Source organism: Haliotis cracherodii, unplaced genomic scaffold (genome assembly GCF_022045235.1).
Source record: "Haliotis cracherodii isolate W230 unplaced genomic scaffold, xgHalCrac1.p SCAF_3, whole genome shotgun sequence".
Taxonomy (NCBI): domain Eukaryota; kingdom Metazoa; phylum Mollusca; class Gastropoda; order Lepetellida; family Haliotidae; genus Haliotis; species Haliotis cracherodii.
The window spans coordinates 70,729,619-70,745,694 of record NW_027266286.1 but is presented as its reverse complement, the minus strand read 5'-3'; the positions used below and the strand labels follow the sequence as shown (position 1 = coordinate 70,745,694).

Genomic DNA, 16,076 nt, shown 5'->3' with positions numbered 1-16,076 from the left:
ACCACAAGGCTACCCGCCCGCCCCTAAAGAAAATGAGACATGATGCTACATCACATGGCCATAATTGAATTTGCTTCAATGTCATCTTTCATCACAAGGGACTTGCAGGGCAAATTATTTGTGTCTAACCTCAATTTTGTGGATTATTCTGTGTAGCCATTTTGCACCTCGGCAAAACCCGGGACAAATATGGTGCTGACAATCCTTGAAACATAATCATGGTGAAGCTACAATAAAAGGTTTGATCGACATGAATAACTTACTCGAACGTTTGTCCATTCCTAGGCTGGTCATCAGAAAATATCCATAAAAACCTGACCATGTAATGAGAATGTCCATTTACCAGGTTCTGGCATGAGGAGTATCAGTAAGCTTCCTCTTGATGCATGAAATACAACAGCAGAGCTAACTCAACATGTAGGATTCCAAATCTATATATAAAAAATACTGACAATATAAACATTATGGCTTTACACAAGGCTGATGCTGGACAGTTCTGGAAACAGTTGAAGGCACTATAAACATATAGTCACATTTCATCTCGTCATAAATTCTTCTCTGTTAAAGCAATATTATGGAATGAGTACTAACATGGAATCACATACGTGACAGAATGTAGCTGTGCCAACTCAAACGACATTGGAGTGCTGTTATAAGGCGAAACTTGCTATTGTATTGTTTACTTTAATTGATTTAAAACAACCGGGATAAGCCCAAAACAACTTTCTTCTACTTCATGTGTTTGATTAATTATTTCCTTTTGTCTCGTGTGTCTAATCCATTTTCATTCAATGAGTTGGTTGAACTGTAAACAATACAATATACAAGAGTGAGTGAGTGAGTTGGGTTTTGAAGCCGCTTTTAACAGTATTCCAGTTATATCGCAGCGTGTCAGCTTAATGTGGGAGGAAAGCCCGAAGTGATGCAGGTCTGACGTTTACCACTTCCGTGAAACCCACGAGCACGGGTATGGTGCTGACAAACCTTGAAACATAATCGGGGCGAAGCGGGATTCGATCACAGGTTTCTGGTGTGCTCTGCACAGTGACTGGGCCACCTGGGCCGCCTGTGCCCCCCAATATACAAGAAGTGTCACCTAAATAATGCCTCTCAGATCTTGATAATGCTGGAAGTGAAATTTTAACATATTTTGATTATGGATAGGATAAAACCTACTAGAACACGAGAAACCTTGAATAAAAAGAGATCCTTGGGTTCTGATTTCGTTTGTATTTCTATGAGAGAAGGCACCCTCCTTTGCAAAACTAACACTGAACGAATGAAACATTTTGGAAGAACTCAAAAATCAAGTCTTTCAAGTGGTCTACTAGGTTTTGTTCAATTAGACATAGCAAATATGGAAGCGGTATGTGGTGGTATAGTGTGAAAAGCAATTTTAGCAATTTATGGCTTCATAATTTCCATACCACACCTGGAAGAACCGTGTATGGATTGTCTCCCTTTGATACCTACCCAGCTGTCTGGGTTAACTGTCGTCGCTGATCCAATGAAGACTTTTACTTTCAACCAGTACAAAAATACCTCGACTGTTGCTTTAGCCTTGTTCTAGTGACAAGTAGATAGTGATTGTAGTTTCCAAAGCATTGTTAGGCAGGATGAATGGACTCATTCGTTTATACATCTTTTTGTTTGTTTTATTATAAAACTATTATTTCCAGGGTGTTTTTGAGAAATTCAATGGAAATTAGTATATATACCCTCTAAACTTATGTCTCCTGCCTCTTTGCAAATTCACAAAGAGAATCTGTAGCACAAGGACAGAAATTTGTCTGTCTTGAAATATGTATGAATATGGACACCTTAACAACTAGCTTAACCTATCACTCCCTCATATGGAAGAACTCCATAATCATTCTTCGGAAAAGGTCAAGCGTGAGTTCATTTACTGAGGACAGTGACAACAGCAAGCCAGTGACAACAGCAGGACAGTGACAGGATCACACCAGGTACTACAGACAACAGCTTACACTTACAGCTATAAAGGCATAATGATGGCACAATGATTCTTCTGTCTAAGAAAGGCACAACGTTGACATTATTTGATTTTTATATGGCTGATAAATGTAGTTACGGGTGAGTGATTGAATGTTGACGGGTGAGTGATCGAATATTGTTTTACGCTGAAGTCACAAATATTCCAACTATGTCACAGTATCCATGAGTGGACTGTTACGTCAATTTTTGTGTACCTCACCTGCTCTGGACCCACACTACACTGATGAAGGTGTTGATGACGAAATGACTCCACTGATGCACTGATGTATCTAGACACTATCAGTATCTGCAATGGTAATGAGGCAGATTTCTTTCAGAGCCAATGAAGACAGGATGGAAATCCATGTCAACAATTTCCTCTAACATGACCATCAGTGCAGCCCTGGGTTAAACACTGTAACCCGCCAATCCTCAGTCAGCTGGTATGTCAAGCATGGGGTACTACCTATTACTCTCAGAAGCTATCAACTTTTGAATAAACTGTTTTAATTGTCATAATTCCAGCAGTCATAAATGACTTGGACGATTAGGATGCTCCAAAACGACTTAAGTTGATCATCAGTGCAGCCGAACCTATACACCGTGAGTACATGTGTGCAGCACTTCCACAACAACCCACCTGCAGTGGAATCCCATAATACCATGTTCTGAGGGAGGTGTTGATGACACTGGGAATGGATGATCAACTGATGCTCTAATGCATCATGACAATTGCCTGTATCTCACAGGAACACCAATGCAGTGATATTGACCCAATGATATTGACCTACATGTATTTCAACAGTGGCATTTACAAGCTATAGCATCAACGAAAACAAGATCAAAATCAATAAGACAAGCCTTATGAAAATGAGCATCAGTGCAGCCCCAGATCATACACTGTATGCATGTGTGTATTTCTGTGAACAGATTCAGTGTCAGTCTCCTCCGAAACAACAAACTATAAAGGAATGGAGACACTGAGGAATAAGTAACAGGCTGGAATAAGCAGGACTGTGGAATGCAGTAAACTGAAACATGTCACTATACATGCTATAGTCGCCTCATCCTATGAGCAAATATAACAAAGTAGAAAAAAAGTTCGGACACAAAAAATGACAACATAGTCTACCTCATTAATGTACTGGGGATCTACATGTGTTTTACCTGTGTGTAAGAAATGGAGCATCTAGAGTCAGGGATGAGGAATAAATGAGAAAATTGTAAAATTCATGACTAGCCTAGGCTGTCATATAAAATCAAAAGTTTAAAAGTAGATAAAATTACTGTAAATTTGTTATAAGCATGTGAACCTTTTCAAGGTTCTGTATTTGACATGTGAACGGTATTCCAGATAAGTACATGAGATAAAGGATACTCTTGTGAAACAGATACTATGTAGCACTAATACAACACTTTGAGCAATACAGACATAAGTAAAAGCAATAGTATTGAGGTATGTGTACGGATATTTGCACCTTAGGTTATTTGATTTGTACATATTTCTCAAACTTTTCTTTTTAATTACTTGATTCACTGTACGAAAACAGAAATTGTTTCAGAAAAAAAAAATCCCTCCAAATCTGTTGAAATCTTCAAAGTCAAGCAAAATGGGAAGTGAAGTTAAAAAAAATCAAACCCTTTTCAGTTTCCTCCAACAATATTTAAAAGAATTCTTTATAGACGTTTATCTTTCAAAAGACATTTTAATTTCATAACAAAACATGTAAACCAAGTGATCAAGAATGAAGGCTTGAGTATATAAATATAGCTGATATATACAGACATATCATCCTAAATGAATAATGATTATTAAATACATAATAAAGGTTATCCCAAATATTTTTTAACATTTCATCCAAAAATAACCATGGGTAGTAAACCAAACAACCTATTTGTAACAGGAATTGCAAATATTCTGTCTCTCATGTTGCTAGTCTCTTGCAGAAAATCTCCTTGAAGCTCACTACTGATCCTATAGCACTCCAGGACTATAGTCTAGTCCTCACCACTTGAAATAAAATCACGAAATATTGCAATGATTAATTAACAGAGAAAGCTGCATGTGTGCTAATACTTATATATTTATCGTCGCTATATAGCTGAAATAATGCCGATGTGAGGTTAAATTTAAATTTTAACTCGTTCACTTATAAATTTGAAAACAAATCCATTCCGCCATTCAAGAATATTCATAACAGTAATGAAATTGAAATGTGTGATTTTCTTTGTGATGAACATCATCATTGAGTTTTGATCACATGGTTAGAGTACGAGTGTGAATCGGCAGTCAGGTGCCTGCAAGTGGTTATAAATCAGTAGCGCTTCAAATACCACATCTGCACATGCTTCTCTTTCAGTTCGTGCTGGTAATGAACTTCCGCTGCACACACTGCTCAGTATAGTTGCTCGCCGTTACCAGATTGCCACTCTTCAGTCGGATTGTAACCACATGATCAAAACTGAATGATGATGTTTATCACAGAGAATATGGACATTTCTTGAAAATCTTACTTCGTAAGTTTTGACTCTACAGTAAGTAATATTCCTTATCGGCGGAATGGCTTGTTTGCACTTTGTAAGTATTAGCACACATGCAGCTATTCTCGTTAATTAATCATCGCAATATTTCATGATTCCATTTCAAGTGACGAGGACTATAAAAAACCTTAGTACATGCTGTTGCATAATTAATTTGCTAATTTGAAATATATGTACGCAATAAGGTCCTAGGTCAAATACTTTCAATCTCATATACAAATAATACTGAAAAAGTTCAAATTTCTTTCCTTTTTTTGTTTACAGCCAGAACAATTATTGTCATTTTCTATGGATTTAGAATTATGGAAAAAAACACATAAATCCTGTGTCATTGAAAATACGCTCTTTTTAAAAACCGTTTGGTTTGTATGTTGTTATGTACAACAGTATTATATTTTATAACCTCAAATCTTCTTTTGTGAAAAAAACCCTTGAAAATAGACAAAAATGAAACAGTTTGGCCTAAATGCTCAAAAACGCAGATCTGGTTGCCTCCAAACATGCAGAAACAAGACAAAAACAAGATAACAAAATAACACAGCCTTCCTGTTGAGATTTCCTTGTAGCAAGTGTGGTTAAAAGATGGTGGCAAAAGCCTCTGTTGTGACCACTGTATATACATAAATAAATAATTCCATAGGTTTGTCTGTACAATTCGTTATAATATCACAATGGCGCCACGTCTCATTCCCAGCATAGGTCGTCTTTCCGTAATGTTGTTTGTAATTTTTTCATGTCTTTGAGAACGTCCAGTGAAACTTGTCGGGCACTGGCAGTGTGTTGCCGCGACGTTCGACTTGTACAGCACTGAGTTTTGGGGTTGGAATTGGAATGTGTACTTTCACAGGTTCTCCTAGCTGGGAAACTTGCCATGGCAGACTGAGGGCGTGGGTGAGAAGGGGCATCTTTCGACTTTTTTGTCTTCATTTTTCGTTTCATATCTTCCACCTGTGAATGAAGAAAATTATGATCTATTTGATAAAAAGTGGCAAATATGTATTAAAACTAGACAGGTGTTGCATCATTGCAAAAACAGAAATAGCCCCATTCCTGCGATTTCCTGAATGCCCCAAAACTTTCCATCAGAAACGTGTAACGTATATACCCCGTCTATAAAGCGAATCGGATTGAAGCACAACACCAGCGCATGCGCAATCCCTACATTTGCAATAAAAATGTGTCTTCCGCAGAAATATTTACATCATATCCTTCGTATTCAGGGAAACAAACAGATCATAACAATTAAACCTGGTCAATACAAATTTAAAATTTAAGACAAAAAAACCCAACTAGACATGATGATTTACCGACTAAATTGTATTTCCTGTAGAGATTAAGATTACCGTGTTTATTTTCTCGTAAACTAAGCCGGAAGTAGCAATCAGCTGTACACACTTTTCTCTGAATCTACCGGTGATTGGGTTAATAATTACCCAATAATATAACTTTTAAGAATTTTTATACAATGATCAAAAGAATTGTATCTGAAACTATTATTTTATCAGGAATATTTTATTCCAATATGAAGTTACTCAGACTGACCTTCTGTTGATGCTGTCTGACTTTTGATATTTGTTGCCCCTTGACGTCCATCTTGACAATGAGACTGTCTAACTCCCTTTCCATGTCTTCCCTTGCCCGCAGGTCAGCCACCTCATTGATCTGCTTGACCAGTTCCTGGTGCTCGCTGGTGAAAGGAGAACATTACCCTCAACAGCTATCTGATTATAGATTCATACATAACAGGTGTGGGCAGATCCAGACTTCTGTTACAGTCCCTTTGATGTTTTTGTATAAACTAGTTCTCACAAATGGGAATGTGTAGCATCGTTGATTGATTGTTTGTTGTTTAACATCGCACTCAGCAATGTTCCAGCTATATGACAGCAGTCTGAAAAATCATCGAGTCTGGACCAGAAAATCCAGTGAATGACATCATGAGCATCGATCCTCACAACTGTGAGACGATAACATGAATCAACTAAGTCAGCGAACCACACCACCCTATCCTTACGACAAGCATAGTCACCTTTTACAGCAAGCATGGGTTACTGAAGACCTATTCACCTCGGATATCCACAGGTGTGTAGCATCAAATATGACTCATCAAAAAAACATGTTCAGGAGCAAGTGCAATTTTTTTTTCAAAACTCCAACCAATAATTTGGGACTTGCCTGATATCAACAGATTCTAAAGCAAGTCATCTTGTTGTTTTGGCTGGAATCTAAACCTAAAAGGTGTGATACAGCATACCGATCAGTCTGAAACACCAGCATGGCCACTGTGGTTTGCTTGTTGCTTAACTCATCACTCATCAATATTGGGAATTTATTAATTTATTTTGGGAAATTTTACTGAAATTTGCTGCACACTTGGGGCCAAATATCAGCTTTGGGGCAGGACTAGATAAATCTCTGTGAATCAACAGCAGTGATGGGCGCCTGTCATTTCACCCATCACCCATCAATCATGACCACTGTCCACATGACCATTGATTCATTCCAGGCTCCAAAGTAATTATCTAAACATACAGTACACTACACCATTTCATTAATTTACAAGGACCCTAAAAATTAATTACTGGGGTCCTCTGAACCCCCACTTTTGTAAGTCAAGGTTTACCCTGATGACCATCTTACAGACGGCCTTCACCCCATGATCTATAGGAAGTTCTTCTTACCAGCTGAGCTGCCCAAACTCATCCTGCAGTGCTAGCAGGATGTCGGAGAGGTCGTTGTCGAGGCTGTTGCTGCTGGAGCTGGAGGAGGCGCTCTCGGTGCTGGGAATGTCACCATTCTGGTAGTGTTCCTGGCACAGGGCTGTGCTGTGGGTCTTCATCCAAGCAAGAACCCTTTGGACATTGGCGCCTACAGCATGGCTTGGGGTTGTTGCCTGTGTAGAAAAACGTCATCACTTACATTACATCAAGAACTTTACCATAAACAGCATGTGTCCAGAACATTAACAGAATCAAACTTGATGGAGATACCATTAACCTGTACCTAAAGTATGGATTGAATTAAAACTTAGGTAATTATAATAACAAGAGGACGTCATTGATATCCTCCTCAAAATACTTGTCTTGAATATATCAACAAGTTACATATATATAGTTTGCCATGGAAACTCGAAAAATAAAGTTTTAAAAAATTCCAAACAATCAAAAGGCACCAGTTCACCACTAGACCTATCTGCACGCCAAGTTAGTAAAGATATATTGTATGGTTTTCAAGATCTGTTCCAGAAACGAGAACTACCACCATTTTCACTCTAAGTCAAAGTTGTTGCCATGGAAAGTCGAAAAATATTTTTGTCGAAAATCCAAAACTATCAAAAGGAACCAGTTCACAACTAGAGCTATCTATGTGCCAAGTTTAGTAAAGAAATACTGTAGGGTTTTCAATATTTGCTCCAGAAGTGACACCTTGCATGGACAGATGCACGAACGAACAGATGGACTGCATTGAGCATTTTAATACCCCTTGCAAAAGGTGTTGTGGTGGATAAAAAATAGTAGTCCTCCATCAATTTACCAATGTGCTATTAGAGATGTCACTCATAGTGAAAGGGTAAATCCATGGAATGTACTGGTATAACAATGACATATAGATTAATCCCACCAATAGAGAGCTGTAATTCTACAGCAGCCAATCAAATCAAGGAAAAGTCAATCTCTGATAACGTCTAACCAGGGGTCCGGAAACCGTCAAATGCGCCGGACATGTCCGATTGGGAATCTCAAATGTCCGGTTTGAAATATTGCTTACCGGACATTTAAATTTTTCTGTCCGGACATTTTAAAAAGTATTGTCCGGACATTCTTAAATTTTGACCGGACATGATCAACAGTTAGGACTGAGCAATTTCTGTCAGCAGTTGTAACACAATGAAGATTATCTACACTGACAAGCTTTGTTTGTTTTGATTGCTGTAAATACATCGTACTAGTCCAGTCGGTCAATCACTGTAATAGGCAATAAACTGAGTTGACACTGATTAATCGAGGATTTATTACTGAGAGCATCTTGTTAATTTGAGTAAAATGTGTTTACAACTGTACATAAATACCTTGCATCATCGATGTACCTCATTATCCTCACAATGCTACGATATGTAACCTCAGACAAAAAGCGAAAGCGTGACCACAGCCAGTCGACCGATGCAGATCAGTCGAGCGGATCTGCCAAACCCTCAAAGTCTGAATGATCATTTTGTAAGTCGTGGCTAACGACTTTTACTTGGTTGACATACAATGAGGATTTGCAGATTTTATTGTTTTCAGTAGCTAGTCGTATATAAGAATCTTGATTGACCGCCATTTTGCTTTCTGTGACGATCGATATCAATTTTTTTTATGGTCAATAATTAAGTACAGATGAAAAAGTATTCAAATAACTATTGCTATCAACGATAGTTTAGGATTTATGATTATATTATCTGTCTTGTTTTTAAATAATCTTTAGTTTTAAACAAACTTTTCCCGTGAGGTCACGTGATAACCAAATATGGGATAATAGTCTCGATCCAAATGTTACAACGCGTACACTTGAGCAGACTCATGAATATTAATTAGACCGTTCACAACGTTGACAGATCGTTATTATAACAGAAACAAACGTATGTTTTCCATATATATCTAAAATGATATTATTTGTTATTAATTGTTTGGTGAATTAAACAATTTAAATTGAAACAATTCATAATTCATCATATTATGAATACGTAACAACTTGTAATTTGTGTGTAAAAAGTCGTACTAAAACACGCTGTTTGAAGGGGGCGTGGCATAAATGTAAATGTCCGAATGGGATTTTAAATTTTCCGGACCCCTGCGTCTAACCATACTAACCCTCCCAGCCACAAAGGGAATCTCTGCCAGGTTCAGCCTGTAGTGTTTGGAGGGTTCTGCCTTCCTGGTGTTGTGGTTGCTCGTCTTCTTAGGGGCCACTACTTTCTTCTTTTTCTTCTTTGTTGGCTTCTTGGCTTTCACCGGCGGTCGACCATTGGCCTCTGCAGCGAAGTACACTCTCTGAGCTGCAGCATCTGTTTCCCGCTGGAAGACGACATATTGGCATGAGTTGAACGGGAGGTCAGTTATATATCATGTCAGCTGGATGTTGGAGGAAAACCCAGTGTAAAGCAGATGGAAGACATATATAACAGGAGTGAAAGCTTGACCACAGGTATGGTGCAGACAGACCAAGGATCATAATCAGGGCAGAATCTTGGATTCAAACCCACAATAAGCAGATCCTAGCATTACAGTTTGTTTGTTTGTTGTTTAATGCCACACTCAGCAATATTCCAGCTATATGACAGCGCTCTGTAAATAATCAAGTCTGGACCAGACAATCAAGCGATTGACATCATGAGCATCGATCAATGCAAGTGGGAAACGATGACATTCATAAACCAAGTCAGCGAGCCTGACCACCCGATCCCGTTAGCCGCCTCTTACGACAAGCATGGGTTGCTGAAGACCTATCCCGGATCCTAGCATTACAAAGAGATGCAACTGAAAGGTTAAAGGTTAACTGACCTACCATACTCAGATACACTGGAGCTGAACTATCAATAGCAAGAACATTAATGCTTTAATATTTCAAGCATCATAACCTACTTGGAGAAATATTCAAACATGTTAAATGCCAAAGGAAGAAGTGTGAAAGCAGATAATTTTTCCTTTGCAACCAAAAACTTGTAATATATGTCTTATCTTTGATACCTTAGCGAAGTGAGGACGTTCACAGGGGCAATAACGCAGCTAAGATTTAATACATGTAACAGATGGATGAAGGGCACAGGGCCACTCTTGCCCATTAATCCAGTACCTCTGCAGCTCTCTGTTGTGTCATCCTTCTGGTCAACCGTTCATCTCTCAGCTTGTCTTCCAGTTCTCGTATCTTGGACTGTAGAAGAAACACTACACTTGTACTTGTCTTGTATTTGACAAATGTCAATACATGGACAAGGTATAGAAGTGATATGAAACAATACCACGCCTCATATCCAGAATTAACTGTAGTAATTGCTTTAATGTCCCATCTATTGGTAAATCAAACTGTTCACATGTCTCGCAGTACTCCCTGGAAAGATGAACATTCTCAATAGTCTGTGCAGTTTGAGGCATTTGACATACTTCAACCAATTTTCAACCCTTCAAGATAACCAAACAATAACCAAAATCCCAACAATAATCATAATAATTGAAAGTCTTAACTCAACATGATCAAATGATGGTAAGCTTCTCATTCACTTCGACATTATACCCGGCATGCGTAACGTACCTCTGCTAGATTCTGTGTGGCTGTGAGCTTGAGGTGTTCTCGCTCCAGCTCGGAGATGCGTTCCGCCTGAATCTTGAACTTCCTGGGCATGACCTCCTCCCTCTGCTGTTCCACGACGACGCTGCGGGCGACGGTGTCCAGGCGGTCCCGCTCCACATTGTGCACCATCTTCCTCATGTAGTTCAGCTGCTTCTCGAGGACGTCACACTTCGTCTCCGCGGCCGACAACTGCGACCCCAACTCTAAGAAAAGAATGAGTGTTTCATTCGTTGTTTAACGCCAAACTAAGGAATTTTAAAGCCATATGGCAGCAGTCTGTAAATAATCGAGTCTGGACCAGATAATCCTGTGATTACCATCACGAACATCGTCCACGCAATTGGGATATGATGACATGCATCAACCAAGTCAGTGAGCCTGACCACCTGATCCTGTTAGTCGCCTCTTACGACAAGCAGTTGCCTCTTACAGCAAGCATGAAGACGTATTCTACCCCTGATCTTCAAGGGTCTGACAAAAGATTGAGTGGTTGCAGATGAACATCACCAAATTACACTGCATCTTTACAGGCACTGACTGGGCACATGACTGTGTACATATTGCTCGGGTTTGTGGATGCTATCATACTTTCTTGTTGTATTTTGTGTTCTCTTACAAGATTAGTCTGAACACTTCTCCAGCAGGTGTACTTTCATTGTTTTCTTCAATACTGAGAGTTTAGCCCAGATGTTGCACTGGACAGAAAGATAGGTTTATGGGTAGTTTACTTGATAAAAGAACCAGAGATTGTACCGAAATGACAGGGTTTGATTTGATGACCTTGACTCAACCTGCACTGTTACACAGGACACAGGGATGAGTGATATAGTATGGTAAATAACAGGGATGGGTATTGGCAGAAAGTCTGTATTGCAATACATTGCAGCTCCCACTTTGTAATGATCTCACAGCTGAAGTGGATGACAATGCCACACGTTACGATGTTGAATGACGATGACAATGTTGTTAAATTGGTTGTTCGGCCAGATCATTTGTGCAGTGCAGATTTTACAGACTGCAGTGTTTCTATAGACTATCCTCCCCAAGCCTTTTAAGCCAAACTGTTTTCAAATATCTGCCTTTCTTCTATCGTTTGTAACGGTTAGTCAGACACAAATTTGAATTTTTTTTACACTTGTGCAAGCACATGTGCATGCATACATAAATATTAGGTCGCATTTTTCAATAATAGGTTGCACTGGTGCATCTTTTATATAGCTAAATCAAGCTCTGAATGTATAATTGAAATAACAAAGGGGAAATCCACAAGACAATCCTGTCTGAGTTGATGCTACAGCGTGAAGGTGCCCTCACCCTTGGTCTGTCTGTTGACGAGGATGCTGGTGGAGTCCTTGTTGTCCTGCTCCCCCTGCAGCATGTCCTTGTAGCGGGACGTCTCCGACGCCAGCGACTTCAGGTTGTTCTCCGCCGCAGACCGCTCCAGCTCCAGCTTCCGGACCTTGTCCTGAAGATTCCGCAGAGCTGAGACCACCGCTGCAGTGAGTGAGTGAGTGAATTATGAATATGCAGCTTTCAGCAGTAACAAATCAATGTCATACAAGGTGCATACGGCATAGCCGCAGTGTTTTATACTTTCATCGATATATTATAGGGGTGTAACAGTACAGCAAGGTCACGATACGATACATATCACAATATATAAGTCACAATATGATATGTATTGTGATACTCATATTTACGTCAAATCACATGGAAACTTCTTGCCTAGACAAATTTCAAGGAACTTTAAAAACGTAAAGCTAACTACAGATACATGTTCGCAGCAGCTATTTTTCATAGTGCACATGAAACCCTGATTACAAAACATTTTTTACATGACATTTGACGGACTGTTGGGTGTCATTTTACGAGTAGTAAGTATTTTCTTTTAGCAAGTGTATTGTCTTGTATCTATATCACAAATAATCGTTGTGTATCGATTTGTATCGTCGCATGAAAACTCACGAGCCACTGGTGCACTGATGTATTGTTTTACCCCTAATATATTTTATATCAAAAGACTCTAGGGTGATATTCTCTATTTATTACTTGCCCGTGAAGAGATCACCCGTTTAATAAACATACAGTTGTATTACACATTGTGTAATGCCAAAACGCGTGCTCGGAACACGTTTCACGAAAAATATTGAAAGCTCTCAACATCCCTTGGCTTATTCAACGACATTGCGTGTGGAGATGATAGATCACTGAGGGGAGCTTAAGCACACTTGATGACCACAGCAACCTTATTGCTAGGCTGACGTCACATGGCACTGTTTCACCGAAGGATCTTGCAACAAAATTCCACAAATTACGTCATCGGGTATTGTGACGTGATTGTAAACTTTGAGGTGCAAGGCCCCGTTCCACAAGGCGATCGTGCTGTAGCGCAACGACAGTCGTTGGTCTAAGTTTAAGTATGTGAGTTGCGATAACCTTAACGCTACGATAATTTTGTGGAACGGACGCCTGAATTCTAAAGATAGACCGTTGTATGGTATTAAATTCATACGTTTCAACTTTTGACGTGTTTGAAGTATTATTCTGTTAAACTCAATTGTATTATGCCGTGGATCGTGTAGGTGTCAGACTATTCACACTCGACAGTATAATTCTAAAAACGTTTTAAATGGCAAGTAGTAAATAAAATACTAAACTCGCTACCGTGTAAAACCAATGTTATGAAACTCGTGAATAGTTGTGGTATCTGACTCGCTTTCGCTCGTCAAATACCACAACTATTCACTCGTTTCATAACATTGGTATTACACGGGAGCTCGTTTAGTATTCTCTATTTATCACTGAGATGACCTTCACTCCTACAATATGCATACACTGTCATGTAGTCAAGACATAGCACGCCTTATACACTCTACAGGTATTGGACTCCAAGTAAAGTGAAGCATGGTTCTAGATGGAGTCCTACAGCTTCCTACCATCTCGGTTATTCTCTGGATATGATGAAGACAGTTTGCCTGCAGCTCTCCTGAACTCTGTGTTGATGAAGGGGTGTGTGGAGGGGTACTCGTGGTACTGGGTGAGGCTGATCGAGTTGTCCTGGACAGACGTGTCATACAGCGACCCCGGGGACATGGGGAACTTCTGGCTGGAGCTCATTGCCTCCTGAAACACAACAGTCCAACCTGTTAGTCCCAATCTCAATCAGCATGTTCAGAGTAAACAATTAACAATATCATACCTCTTGTTTCAGGAATGTAAAAATTGCTATATTACTTAGCCAGTCACGAATATCTACAGAAAGGATACAAAAAGACAACTTCAGGCAATAGTTTTGCAGGTACTGAAGTACAACCCCTATTTTGCACAACAGATAAAAAAGTTGCTCATATGTGACAGAATAATTCTTAAATAGGTCTAATTATAGGTTTTAAAATAGCCCCTAGACTGGAATCAAACATTGATTTGACACTAACAAAAAAGTATCAATGCCCATTGACTCATTAAGTTATCTGGAGCAGTGACAAAACCAACCAAATCAACAACTGTCAGCCAGACATTGCCAGCTGTGAGTGAATCAGTGATAAGCCGTCTATTGCAGCCTGTGATTAGGGATCTGTCACCAGACTGTTTTAATAAATGCCTAGCGATAGAAACTAACATTTTTAGTCCACTAGTCCTTATAACGATAGCACACAGCAAAACCCACAAAAATGCCAAATTTCTACTTGTCCTTATGATACCTTAATTATTGGGCAGTTTTGCAAGGACAAGAGGACCACTGCCAATTTCTAGCGCTGAATGCCCCCGTCTCGTTAAACAATTCAACAGACTCAAGTGAAACCGTAAATGTATCCAGAATTTCTACCTCACTAATCTTGTAATAGAAGTCAAATGATGATGAACAAAGCAGGACCAGCCCCAAGTTTTTGTATCGAGTTATCTGGAGGCTTTCAGTTGTGCTGATTCCACGTGACATGCTTCAGATGAAATGTACTTATGTCAGATACTTCCCATTGTTGCAGCTGTCACTAATAAAACAGAAGAATATTAAACGTTCCAGCTATTTCTTTGGTACAAAATCTTAAACAGACTACTTAACACACTTGTTGTTTATCTTTTTGTTCATACAGGCAAGTGAGTGAATACTGTTTAATGCCACAGTTTGCAATATTCCATGTTAATCTATACATATAGGGCTAGGTAAACTGGTGGCCGATAGCATGAGTACCATGACACACAATCTGCATGTTGAGCCTGGTCACTCACCATGCTCACTGTAATCATGTTATGCGTAGAAGTCGGCTCTTCAACAAGCATTGGTGCTCGGGATATATTCTACTCTGGAATCCTATCTGAATGATCAGTCAAGGTACATGCTAAACATAACTGAAAGTATTTTAGCACGATACTTTTGTTGCCATAGTTACTCTCACACCATATATCATCTCTTATGCATAAATTTAAGCAATATATTCACTTTGTTCACCATCTATCACTTTAAATTGCTCAAGTCATTATTGAACAGTATATCATGGTAAATACATAAGATTTATATATACTAGTCCTATAGTCCTTGCCAAACTGCCCAATATCAGGTATCATAAGGGTTAGTAGAAATTTCCCCGTTTTAAGGGGTTTGCTATACGTTATCATTATAAGGACTAGGTGACTAGACATGTTAGTTTCAAACACTGAATTTGAAACAGTGTACATTTGATAATTGGACAAAGACATGCAAAAAGGAAACAAAATCTCGTTCCATTGTGAGACATTTGTAAAAATCAGTTTACATGCACAATTAAGTCAGAAACATTGTAGCCAGATCAGTTACCATAACAGTTCATGAATAACATCATGTGCATCATTAACCAGCAGTCTCCTGGATACTATGTGTCACCAACTACAAACACAAAACTGAGACACTTCCTTGGAGGCCATTCTTTGCAAACTAAAATGTCGTATTTGCTTCTCTTTTTATCTAAGAAACTGAAATCTAATTTCAAGCTATTTCCTGTCAGTAACTGTATGACAATACCCAGTGCATTGAATACACTCACAATTTGAGCATGCTGTACTGTCTGTTGTCGAAGACCAGAATGTGTTGAAGCACTATAGCTCACCTGACATACACTAATATAAAAGCAAGTGCTTTGTTGATCCATACATGTATATCAACCAATCTTAACCAAGTGACTAATCAATACTAAATGTAGTGTTAGAAACTAACAGTTTTAGACCACTAGTCCTTATAA

The 16,076-nt window shown here is 39.0% G+C and overlaps 1 protein-coding gene across 4 annotated transcripts in view; it reads right to left on the bottom strand.

Annotated features, from left to right (window-relative positions):
- Window positions 1-166: 166 nt before the first annotated feature.
- Window positions 167-16,076, bottom strand: part of LOC139474276 (centrosomal protein of 57 kDa-like) — a 32,191-nt gene continuing 16,281 nt past the window's right edge. For all 4 annotated transcript variants that reach the window (XM_071257217.1, XM_071257221.1, XM_071257219.1 and 1 more), the window contains exons 2-9: window positions 13,800-13,986; window positions 12,178-12,357; window positions 10,825-11,066; window positions 10,369-10,446; window positions 9,387-9,590; window positions 7,218-7,429; window positions 6,079-6,223; window positions 167-5,484 (exon numbers count right to left, since the gene is read on the bottom strand). In XM_071257217.1, coding sequence (XP_071113318.1) covers window positions 5,221-5,484; window positions 6,079-6,223; window positions 7,218-7,429; window positions 9,387-9,590; window positions 10,369-10,446; window positions 10,825-11,066; window positions 12,178-12,357; window positions 13,800-13,986 — 1,512 coding nt within the window. In that variant the 3' untranslated portion in view covers window positions 167-5,220. The remainder of the gene's footprint in view (window positions 5,485-6,078; window positions 6,224-7,217; window positions 7,430-9,386; window positions 9,591-10,368; window positions 10,447-10,824; window positions 11,067-12,177; window positions 12,358-13,799; window positions 13,987-16,076) is intronic.